Genomic DNA, 13,095 nt, shown 5'->3' on the forward strand with positions numbered 1-13,095 from the left:
AAGGAGGGGACAATCTTGTACAGTCTTGAAGCTGCACCCGGAGCTCCTGGAGAGCAAAGTCCCACTGCACTTACGAGCTCCCGTAATGAACTTCACACACAGCATTTCCCTCTGGGGACAGGGGGAGAAATTTTGTGTGCGTGCGTGTGGGTGAGTGTGTATGTGTGTGTGTATGCGTGCATGCGTGTTGGAGGGGTGGGGGCCGCGAAGGGAGTTCAAAGAAGATGTTGCCCAGTATATTTTTGGGAGGGGGGCTATAATGGGGCAGACAGTGGAGAAAGCAGTGAGGGACAGGTAGTCAGGGGCAGATAACAAGGGCAGTATGGAGGTGGTGGGGCAGACAGTGAGAAACAGGCAGCCTGCCCCCTGCTGCTTCTCTACCCCCAATCTTCCCATTGTGCCTGTCCCCCTGCACCCTCAGGCTGTCCTGATCACCCTTCTCATGCCCCTCCCTACCCTTTCCCTCTCTATACCCTGCTTCTGCTCCCTGCAGTTTGGGGTCCCTGCCCACCTTTCTTCTGTCTCCACCCCTCTGACATCTCTCCCCCACTGCCTACCCCTCCACCCCCACCCCCTTATCTTTGCCCCTGCAGATTCAGGTCCCTGCCCCACCTTCCTCCCATCTCTGTTCCCCCTGAAATCTCTCCCCGACTGCCTGCCCCTCCACCCTTCCCCACTTAATCTTTCCTCCTTGCTAGTCGGCTCTCTCTGCTGCAGCCTGGGGCGCAAAGCATGGCTTCAACCTAGCCCCATTGGAGTGGTGCAGAGCTGGCACTGCTGCTACAGAGCTGGGCTGGAGCACATAATTCATGCTCCAGGCTGTAGCAAAGATGAAGTCTGTGGTGCAAAGCTAAGAAGGAGTGTAGCACAGGGGGAAAGAAGAGAAACAGTATGGGGCAGGGGGCGCTGACTGGGGAGGAGTGGCTCAGCGTGGAGAGGCAGCTGGGGGCTGGCAGCAGCTGCAGCTCCAGCTTCAGCCCTTACCCCTGCCCTCCACTGCCTCAGGCTCAATTTTAAGGTAAGGGGCTCTTTCCCCATGTTAAATAGGGGGGGGAAACCTTATCTAATGGCATAAATATGGTACATTCACAATATTGGTCTTTTCCATTAAGAAACAGAAAAAACCATACTCGCACATAAGAAGCATCTCCAAAAGCATCTAACACATCACCACAGGAAGGATGCAAATAAAGTCCTTTGTTATTTCACATTAACAAAGAGGATCTTCACATAGTGTCTCCTCTCCCTATCCCATCGAGCTAAATAATAACTAGAATTGCAGAACTGTATTATACCAATATAACAGGAATGAAACAAAGAACATAAAAATAAAGCTGAGTGCCAGTCTCACCTCTTTATTCTCCCTCTCCACCTACAATCCCTCTCTCATCAGTGACTACGCTACATAACAGGTGATTATGGCCACTTTAGAAGGTGAAGAAGGAAGATCACCAACACTGTTTTCACAAACATCAAGTTTTCACTAAAACTCTGCTTTATATGTAGCACTATTTAAAGAGGCACCTGTAGATTGCTTTTCCTGCTAAAAGTCTCATGTTTTTTCTCACTCTACAGGTATATACACTAAGGCCCCCTTGACATATTATTGTGCAATTAACTGGTTAACTGTGCATTTATCTTAAGAACAGCTACACATGCAAAGTACTTCTCACACGATAAAAAGTTACAACCAGTTATAAAGTTAGACCCTGAAAATGTGTACTTACTTTATGGTTGGTTGCTATCAAGCAATAATTTGCACATGTAGCAGGTCTTTCCTGCAGCTGGGAGCCCCATCAGCTGACAGGGCTCCCAGCTGCAGGGGTACGTCATGCCCAGTGTAAAAACCCTGGGCCCTGAGGATCAAGGCAGCCATGATCTCCAGGGCTTGGGGGAACAAAAGCATGTTCCCACTCAGAGGGATGGCAGGAGGCTGGTCTTTGGCTCCCCCTTCTCCCAGGACTTGAAAGGGAACACAGGCAACCTGGGAACAGAGAGTGACTACAAGGTCCCAGGCTGCTCAGACTCTGGACACTTTAAATGAACAGGACTGAGTGCAAGCCTCCCTGACAGCTAACCACTAGGTAGGCTGCCAGGTAGCCTTGGAGGAAGGGAAGGAGAGGACAGCATTGTGGGGTACTGGCAGGTTTAAGTAACATTCTAGATATTAAAATTAACATGGGATGCTTACATGCCACAAAGAAGTTCCACTTTCAGTGACTAACTTCTTTAAGGCAGGTTAGCCATTTTTGCAATGGCTCTACCACATTTTTTATTTTAACATCTGGCACGTTACAATTGTAACACATTAAACTCATGGTAAATCACGCAACAAATATAACATCTTCCAGGGGCTTATAAACTTCAGGCAGAGAAACAGGAGCTTTTAAATCACATGTGTGGCACATGAGTCACATTTTGATAAGCGATTCTAAAAAAGCCTTAAAAGTAAAAACTAACAAACCTCTTACCTCCTTTAGTCCAGGCAATAACAGGTTGTGGATAACCTTGTGCTTCACAAGGAAAGTCAACAGTTTGTCCCTCAATCACTGCTCTATCTTGAGGAATGACTGTAAACTGAGGCAAAGCTATGGGAGAGGGTAAAGATACTGTTTAAAAACAATTAGAAAAGGTATGGTTGTTTAAAATTATATATGATTTTCTATGTACATGAAGAGGTCTGTGGGGAACAGAATTCTTCTAGCTCTTTTAGATTGTAAGCTCATTGGGAAAGGACTGTCTCTTAGTGAACAGTGCCTAGCATAACGAGGCTCTAATCTCAGGTAGGGCTTCTAGACAGTACTGCAATACAAGTAATAAACAAGAAGAAGAATAGATCCAAAATATGATGTACCTTAATATTGGTATAATCAAGTAGGGAATGTTCTCTGGATTCAAAATATCTTGTTTTTTTCTTTCTTTAAAAAAATCAACTAAATTATGAAGAAAAACACAATGTGATCACAACCAGCCTGAGCTGTGGCTTTTCTGCTAACACACAGTGCTTTCAAACAGTAGAAAAACAGTGAAAGAAGTACAAAACCAGTCTGTGTAGTAACATGATGGTATTTCACTGTGACCAGGAATATGTTTGGCTTTCCACATATAACCATCATTAGCTGATAGGTAAGTGAAAAAAAAAAAAAAAAGACATAAGCACATGGCTCTCTATAATTTGAAAAATTATTCACTGCTTGACATGGTTCTTGCTCCAAGGAGTGTACAATCTAAAAGAAAAGTGGTACAAAAATAGCACCCCCCACACCTTTTTTGTTAACTAGAGAAAGATGGAATTCATATGGGAAGAAAGATTTTAAATTAAAAAAAGAATTTCTATTATTTTATATCCCTTTTACAAGGCCCTTGAAAAATATAACTGACCACTATTTAAAAACCTAGCAAGTAACATTCCACGTTTAAAAGAAAGGTACCGAACGTTATTTTTCCTGAAAATATTTATATGCTATAGCATTGGCAAACTTTTCTGGGAATAAATCATCATTTAAGTACAATAAAAATCTGTACTACTTTAACTTCCAGTTAACAGAAAAGCTACACTAATGTATCAAGAGGAGGGAACAACTGAGACCTACCATCATAGCAAATCAATCAGTCACTTTCACCCTAGTGCTTAGCAAGAGAAAGATGACACCCTACTCCAAGTGTATGGCCTAATCTTTGGAAATGTTAGTTGCTGTAGAAAATATCCTAGTCACTTACAAACTGGATATTGAATAGATATGTGTTTACATAAAGAAAGTCTATGGAGATTTTCATCACTAGACAATTCATAACATGAATAAATGGTATTTGGGTATACTTTCAGTAAGTTTTATTTTTGATGAAGTCCAACAAAACTTCCACTGACTGTATTAGGAACAAAATCAAGCCCTACAATGAAAAGAATACCTGGAAGTTGACAATTTAAAAATTAAAAAATAAAAATACATATTTTCTTTGAATGAATGCACAGCTTTGAAAAGACACATTTCAAAATTCATCCTCCTTGTTTAATGTTACTTACCTTGGACTATAATATAAGCAGTCGCATGGATATTATCTATGCTGTTAGTTGCAAAACAAGTATACTCGCCACTATCTTCCTGGTTCACATTCTGTATGTATAGCCCTCCTGAAGGAGTTATTGTGATTCGAGGATCATTTGGTAAAGGAGTTCTGTCGCCTTTTGTCCATGTGATTCGTGGCTGGGGGTGGCCAGTTGCACTGCATTCCAAGGTAACACTTTCTCCAACTAATACTTCTGTGTTTTGTGGATGGATCACAAAACTTGGTCTAGCTGTCAGGGGAAAAATAATATATATATATTTAAATATTGGAACACTTGTTTTCCTGAATTTTGCATGGGACAATTATATAAAATTTAACTGATTTGGTTTTGACATATTGCATGCTTTAAAAGCATATCATCAAGTTGATTTTTTTAAGTTGGGCTGATATCCAATATAGACAATTTTCTTCATACTGGTACTGATCTGATATCTACCAATGTATCAGTGCACCTCTAAGCCCTGCTATTCTTATTAAATTCCTCAGTAATTGTTATATGCCTTTTTAGTTACTTGTTGATATTGATAAAGCAAGAAAGAAATTGAGCCCCACTAAACGTTACATGTATGCCACAATTACCATGTAAATTGCATCATAAATGGCAAAGGTGCCACATGTGCACCCAATATAAGGTGCTACATGGCAAACCAGACGCAAACATTTTCCACATATAACGTATGACTTGTTTGTCTAGTCTCTTAAATTGAGAGTGTGGCAAGTCCATGTACTGGGGTTGTCCGAAGCGAAAGCCCAGCAACCAGTTGACAGTCCTAGGTCCCCAAAAGGTGAGGCTGACCATTTTGCCAGGTGTCCAACTAGCAACTAATTGTTGGCACCAGCCCCCAGGGCAATCACAGTTTTTCATCTGGGCCTCAGGCTCCTCTGCCCATAAGTTTAAACTCCTACACTGGAATTGCTTCACTTTGGGTAGCCCCAGTGAGGTTGTGGAAGATGAGGTTTCCAGAGGGGGGACTGCATATGGTAGTGCCCAAAGAGCTTCCCCTGCTGGGAACTTTAAAGCCAGCGTCCTGCAGCTCTAGCAGGAGTGCCAAGTGTGGGGAATCAGAGGGTCTCAGCAGGGTTTCCTCCACCAGCAAGTTTAAATGCCAGGCCTGCAGTTTAAAGTCCCCATTAGTGAAAGCCCTTTCGCTCTGCCTGCCAGAAGCCTCTGATCCCCCCCACCCCCACAACATATCCAGAAGCCCTACTGGAGCTGCTGAATGTGGGATTTAAACAGTCCACGTAGAAGCCCTTGAACAGACCCAGGGCTGAAAATTGCACCTCCTGCCATGCATGTCTGGCACAGGGGGAAGCATGACTGTTGAGATAGGGATCAGATCCCAGGAAGGCTTTAAATGAATGCGTGCCTGGGACCTGATGCATGGAAATAAACTACCTATAGACCAAGTACTGTTAAATGCATGAAAAAACCCCAAATTATTTTAACTGAAATATTTTAAATACCATATTTACTTGAATACAAGATGGGGGAAAATATCTCAATTGGCCTGAAGGAAAAAGCCCATCTTATAATCACATATGTATAAACTGCTGCCAAAAACAGCATGTGTTCAGCAAGAGAAACCAACAACGAAGTTGATTAAATACAGCCAACACTGAGGATGACTATCAAACACATGGCTCATATGGGCAAACATGGTGATGGGAACTTTCTTTTTTTTGTTATTGCATGTGGCCCTAAAAAAAAAAAAAAGGGTAGTTGTTTCACCAAGAGGGAACATGCACTGGGCCTGGAGGTACTGCAATACCAGGCCAGCACTTGGAGAGACTGAAACAACCTCCAAGACCCTCTGCTGGTGCCAAAAGTGCTAATGGGAAACTACCACAAGGATAGGTCACTGCAACCTATCTGAATAGGATAGATTAGTTCAGCCTATGTGGTAGTGTCCATTAAGCAGTCCTCCTTACCACTGATTCTTTTTCCAAGTCATGGTCAGCTACTACACTACATACATTTTTACTTCCTTTTCACTCCCACAGCTGAGCTGCACCTTTCTTTCCCATTTCCAATGATTCCTGCTTCTTCACTTTAAATGCCTGACAAACATCACCAAATAGAGCCCCAAACAGTTCACCCAGAATCCCTCTCATCCCCTCTTTCAGCCTGAAACATATATATTATTAGTGTGGCATGCCCCTCCACAAGGTGAAACCAGACCAGGATGCCCTGTGCCTCATCTGCCTGTATATTTTTGGACCTGGTTCCAGCCACAAGTTGGGGCTAATTAGCGCATGAATCCTTTGTGGGGTATCTGAAGTACACATAATACTGATTAGTGCTGAGCTGTCGGGTCACCATGACTTGAAATGCTGTCGAGTCTGGCGGAGCCCAGCCCAATTAACTATGTGATAAATCAGAAGCCTACTGGCTTTGGATTAATATTGTGCACAGTTTGCACTATATATAAGAAGGTGTCAAAGTGCTACTCAAAAGTGTGTTCATAGAGTATCAATACTAAAACGTGCAGCAGTTTGAAAAAAAGGTAACATGCTTCAATTCTGGATAAAGTATGTTTGTGGGTACTACATGCATATTTCTTCAGCCATATTTAACTTCAAAGTTATTGTTTTCAAATTTGTTCCTCACTTATATGTGCTCAGAGACAGCAGAGTCTGACAGTAAAGAAAGGATGAAGGGGCTGCCAGGGGCAAAAGTTGGAGGGAAGCAGAGAGCAAAGAAGCTACCTGATCCCTCAGATTATTTCCCTGTAAATGATTCAAGGCAAGCCTTCAATAATCAGATTCTATATATGGAAAATGTATAAATGTGTTATAATTTTCCACGTATACAATCTAATTATTGGGAGACCATCTTATAATCAAGGTCATCTTCTATTTGAGTACATATATCAACTTCTTTCCATTATAGCAATAGTAAGCATAATTATGACTTGAGTACTACAAAATTTTCAGATGGGAATGCAATTTTTAACGGTTGTTTTTTTTTCCTGTGAATGAAACTGAAGGTTCACAAACATGAAGCAATTAGAAGACCCAAGCACAACTCAGGAAGTATTAGGCATAACTCAAGAAGTATGGAGAAATATGGCCAAAACATTTACCTAATTGACCTAACCCACAGTTCATTACTATTTTTGTTTTAATGATTTAAAATCTGTCTCTAAAGTTATACCAGTGCACTGAATGCGAGCACCCTTCAATATCTTCTTTTTCATTCCCTCATGTACTTCTGAAAATAAACTTCATGATTCTTAATGTGACATGTAATTAGAATAGTACTCCTATAAAGGGCTGATGATTGTGCAAAGATGCAGAAGAAGTAAAAACCTGTAGAAAACCCAATGTACTTTATTTTTAAAGCGATCTCATAAAAAACAATGGTATGTGAAATCTCTTTACCTGGTGATCCAAAGTACCTAAGAGTAACTTCTTGAGTTTTCACTTCTCCTGCCACATTTTTTGCCATGCATTGGTAAATGCCCTGGTCTGTCTCTTGAGTATTCTCAATCATTAGAGTACCATCATCTAATAAGTTTAGGCGGGAATCCTCCTTCATACTGAGCTCATTACTGTAAAGACAAGAATCTTCTGAACTAAATCTTTCAAATTACAAGCACAGAAAACATATCAAAGAAGGTAAGTCTAAACATGTGAATGAAATACCAAGTTTTCTCACATACAGCACACCCGCAGATATAATGAACACCTTGTTTTTAAAAGACAGCATGAAGAAAAAAGTTGTGTCCAGAGTTATGGCTGCAAAGAGCAGGGACACAGCCTAATCTTTAGCTGACTCACTCTCCCTTTCCTGCATAACTAAAGATGAAGGCCTAGCTCCTGCTAAAAACTGGCCTCCATAGGTGGATCTATGGTTCTGAAAAGAGCTAAAGAGGCTGTGAGAGACCAGGTTCAGCTAGTAGGCAGCAAAAATTGCCCTAAGAAAGGTTAGCTTGATTAGTGGATCATCATAACAATTGTCTTTCCTTTTAAATGGTTAACACCAAAGTGCAGAACAACAAGCCATTAAGTCAACTGACTTCCTCAGCTGCCTGAACAGTAATACTACAGTGGCTGCACCATAAAGCAGAATGAAAACAGGGTGCTGATTCCAACCCCAGGAAGAAAATCAGCTTCCCTGCTTAATAGACACAACTCAAATTTGGGGTCTGGTTTTAGGGGGGAATGGTATGTGACGTATGCAGGAAAATACAGTAACATACATGAAGCAATTTTCTGTGTTTTAAATGCTGTGGCATGTATAAAAATAGAACTTTTAGTCTTATAATTAATAAAAAGAAGAGGTGTACCAAGCAAAAAGTGTACCAATTTTGAGAATGTAACATTAGGAATACAGAACCAAAAAGTCCAAGTAAGTATGAAAATATAAGTGCATATACAATTTGGGTGTAAAAGAATGACCGAAATATGCATGCTCATTCCCATCTTCTTTCAAGAATGAGAACTTCTCAGCCAAAAAAACCCTAAGTTCCTTCGCCAGTTACACTTAAGACATGATTAACCAGTTAATCACATTTGTAGTTAGAACCCAGCCACACATTCATGCAATTAATTGTGTAATAAGACAGGGCACAAGCCGCAAAGTTATTGTACAGCCCCAAGATGGGTTTCAGAAGGAAACAGGTTATAGCTATGCTCTTCAGTGCCTGAACCTGTGACTGTCCACAAGATGAATGATTTACTAGCTACCTCGTGCAATTCCAGTGCTTTTAACCCAACACAAAAAGCACAAATTAAAGATGAAGCACTTATCCATTTTGTGCAATTCCAAGAGTAACTACTGATCTACCTTTCCAAATGCTATAAAGATTGCTCAACAGACCAACCTCCATGACTGAAATCTTGCCACTTTCAACCACCTTTGCAAACAGATTTATTTTGCATTTTGGCAGCATGGAGAATGATATAAAGCCAGTGTCAATAAACATACACCCCAATTTCATACTTCTTGTTAAAACTCATTCACATGTGGATTCTGAATACATGTTTTTGTTGATTATAAGAAGTAGCTAAGCCAGAACAAATTTTAATGGAATAATTGTGACACTGAAGTTCACTACTGAAAAACAAGAATTAAGGAATTTCTATTTCCACTCTACACAGGAAACTCCCACCCCTGCCAATAGGGGCTTCAAGACCAAGATGTCATATTGTTCAATTTTATCAGCAATTGATTAAAGTTATTTTGGCTACCTTAAAATGTAAGGAGGAGCGTGTGTGGGGGTGGGGGTGGGGGGAGTGTTTCATTTGAAGCCCTTCAACTACATCAAGGAGCTTTGTTAAGCTCCCTTTTGAACAATTAGTTCCTTTGTGTGTGTTTGAAAAGTGCAGGCATTCTTCATTTTTTTCCAACATAAATACTTCTGTACTTTTCCTTTAAAAGCAATCAGTATCACCTGCCCTTCTCATACAAGAAAAAAAAAAAAGTTCCAAAAACAAAACAAATCAACCAACACCAACAGCAAGAACCAACTAAAAAAATGCACTGCACATATATAACTAAGCTGAAGGAGTGTGGGGGGAGGACAGAGGATAACATTTTTAGTGTACAATTTTTTTTTTTTTTTTTAATTTTAACCATTTCATAAGAAAACAGGATGTGCCATACTGCGTCAGACTAATGGGGCATCTAACCCAGGCTCCTGCCTCCAACAATGGCAGGGTGGATGCATTAGAGTAAGAACACTGAACCAGATATGTCTAGAGCAGGGGGGGGCAAAATGGCAGATGAGGCTTGCCCGTGCCGGTGTTGCTGGGGCTGGTCTCCATGGAAACCCTAGCCTAAACCACACTGTCACAGCCCTGCCGCTCCTGGGGTCTCCATGGAAAGCAGCTGCAGTAACATGGCAGGGGCTGCTGGGAAATAGAGTCTGCCGTGGGACCGATCTGCCCGCATGCCAGACTTTGCCCACCCCTGATCTAGAGAAATATCCCCTATTCATTACCCTCCCTACCATTATTGGTTTTGAAGTGCCAGAGGAAACATCTCCAACTGTTCTAGTCAACAATTATTAATAGTTCTAACATCCATGAATTCATCTAGTTCCTTTTTGAACCTGATTAGTCTATCTGCCTCTACCACCTTCTTGGAAAAGAATTCCACAAGTTAACTGAACATTGCCTAAGAAGTACTTTCTCTTGTTGGTTTTAAACTTGGCTTCTGCTAATTGTAGTGGATATTCCCTAGTTCTAGTATTCTGGGACTTGGCTCATATCTGTTGTCTGTTCACTTTGTCCACACTCTTCATGATTTTATAGACCTCTATTGCATCCTGCCCTCAGCCTTTCCAAATTAAAGAGTCCTAGTCTTTTAAGTCTCCCCCGGTATGACAGCGGCTCCATGCCCCTGATCATTTTGGTTGCCTTCTCTGTACCTTTTTTAATTCTATTACATCCTTTTGTAAATGAAAACACCGGAACTGCACAAGATATTCAAGATGTGGGGATAGTATGGTTTTCTATAGTGGCATGACAATGTCCTACATTTTGTTTTAAATTCTCTTTCTATTGATGCCCACCATTTTATTAGCTTTTTTGGTCTGGCTGCACATTGAACTGACATTTTTAAAGAACTATCCACAATGACTCCAAGTTCTCTCTCCTGACCCATAACAGCTAGATCAGAACAAAGCATTGTGTATGTATGTAGCTAAGGTTATTTTTCCCCAAGTTTATTACCTGGCACGTATCAACACTGAAGTTCATCTTTTTTTTTTTGCCCACTGACTTAGCTAGATAAGATCTTTCTGCTGCTCCCCTCCGTCAGTTTGGGACTGACTACCTAGAATAATTTGGTATCGTCTGTAAACTTGGAAATTTCATTGGGCACCCTTTTTCCAGATCACTGATAAAAATGTTGAGCAACAGTAGGTTCAGCACAAATCCCTGGGGGACTTTACTAATGACCTTCCTCCACCCTGAAAAGTGAGCATTTAGCTCTACTCTTTGCATCTCACCTTTTAACCAGCTCTCAATCTACAAAAGAATCTTCCCTCTAATTCCATAGCAACACAGTTTTGTTTCAAAATCTTTGGTGAAGGACCTTATCAAAAGGAATTTTCAAGATCTTTGAATTATTAAAGCAATATGTAAAGCATGGCAGAATCTGATCAGTCTACAATACTATAGCCATGCTAGATGAAATGCAAGAATGGTTAAAGCTATAAAAAATACAGAAGCACCTACCTACTGCACTTGAAAACTCCTCACTTCCACATGCAAACTGGGCAATTATATGCACATATAGGATTACCTAGTCCTTGTACACAATGCATCATTTTAATCAATCTATGGGTTTGCTTGCTTGTTCGTTTGGTGTATAGGATTTTTTTGCAAGAAACTGCAACTGAATGTCTTGCCTACAATATCACACACATGTTTTCTGAGCTTTTTATTATAAGACTGTCATGCTTTGAACCACAAAGGAACTGGACCCAATTTTAATTACTTTATATAATATGATGATGTTCTTAAAAGTGAAATACTTAAAATATATTGCACAGCAAACATATGTACAATTTCTCTCTCTCCCTCCTCCCCATGCCCTTTGCCCAAGCTTACTTGTTTCGAAGCCAGATAATTTCTGGTTTAGGATTCCCTTCAGCTCTGCAAGTGAAGTATGCTGTATTCCCTGAGGTAACGTCTACATCTTGAGGCTCTGATGTAATTCTTGGCCTCTCTAAATCAACAACAAAATGTATAAGGAAAAGCTGTTTGTCTTAAAATTACTAAAGAATGGCTAACAATATTTATATTTTTCCTATGTACCTTATAGAATAATGCTTTTTACAGATGTTTTAAATTAAACTATTTACATGCGTGATCAGGATTAAACACACTTTTCATCATATAGCACTATCACTGGTTATCTGATATCTAATACTTCTTCGTGTCAAACTAAAAAAAATACCTTTACAAATTTATATCAGACTCTGGAGCACAGTATTTATTTTAAACACACATTTTGATTTACTTTGTAAGACACAGCATTACACCAACAAGCACAGTAGCCTGCAAGGGGTTAACTGCAAAACACTGCAGCTCATAGGGCATATGTCACTCACCGCTTAGAAATTGAGTAGCCCAGGGCTATGGGAAGGTAAGTGTCATGGTGTAAGTTACACTAACTCTTCTGAAAGAAAAGATTCTTCAATGTGCATGTAAAATACTTTTTGCAAGCTTGACTGAATGTATCAGAGTCACCTAATCCCACTCGTGTCAATAAGAACTTTCACACTTTTCCAAGTCAGGAACAATTCCTTAAAACTTTCTTGATCCTATATCCATTGTACAAAAAGCAACACAGTATATGAAACAATATAAAATATCAAAACTGACTACTAAACGGTCTAACTTCCATTCTATTTGTGCTCAAATTGCTCTTTGGAGCCAACAGGAATTCTGCGTGCCCAGAAGGGAAACCTCAGATGACAGCAGTATATAATCCATTGCATATAACACACATTTATAAAATATTCTTCCAGTACACTTTTTGCTTCCATTTTCAGTAAGGATTGTTCCAGCATTTCGAGGGTCTACACCCCTCAGACAGAAACATTAATTGTAGGATTTTTGGCAATTTGTTTCTTTCTTAGCATGGTAGCATTACATTTATCCAGTATGTCTGCATAAAGGAGCTATTCTTGTCTGAGTAGAGTGAATATGTTAATTCCAATCAAAGTTAAAGTACTGTACAGGAAGAGTTATTTTCTAAAATTATTTTTATAAGTTTTTCAGTACTACGTGGAACAATAATGTCACTTGATATTCTGAAGCTGAAAGCCAGTTAAAACAGCTGCTTGGAGGAATTTACAGCAGACAAATACAGAAAGGAAAAAACTTTCCAATATGAACATATTCAGTTCTTAGGCTCCTCTCATGCCATAGGGCTTTTATCTATGTATGCTGGCTAATGACAGTTAATAGCGCTATGATACAATAACACACTGTGCGCATCTATACAAGATGCTTCAAGCATAGTAGACTAATTCTACTGTATTTTAGCATGGTGGGCAATGTGCTAACCAG

The 13,095-nt window shown here is 40.2% G+C and overlaps 1 protein-coding gene across 1 annotated transcript in view; it reads right to left on the reverse strand.

The window, feature by feature from the left end:
• PXDN (peroxidasin) overlaps positions 1-13,095 on the reverse strand; it is a 168,096-nt gene that overhangs the window by 90,987 nt on the left and 64,014 nt on the right. Inside the window, exons 8-11 of the mRNA XM_019520343.1 lie at positions 11,629-11,746; positions 7,450-7,619; positions 4,025-4,297; positions 2,472-2,588 (exon numbers count right to left, since the gene is read on the reverse strand). Of these exons, the coding sequence (XP_019375888.1) occupies positions 2,472-2,588; positions 4,025-4,297; positions 7,450-7,619; positions 11,629-11,746 (678 nt within the window). The remainder of the gene's footprint in view (positions 1-2,471; positions 2,589-4,024; positions 4,298-7,449; positions 7,620-11,628; positions 11,747-13,095) is intronic.

Source organism: Gavialis gangeticus, unplaced genomic scaffold, assembly GCF_001723915.1.
Source record: "Gavialis gangeticus isolate Ggan-Ray unplaced genomic scaffold, GavGan_comp1, whole genome shotgun sequence".
NCBI classification, from domain to species: Eukaryota; Metazoa; Chordata; order Crocodylia; family Gavialidae; genus Gavialis; species Gavialis gangeticus.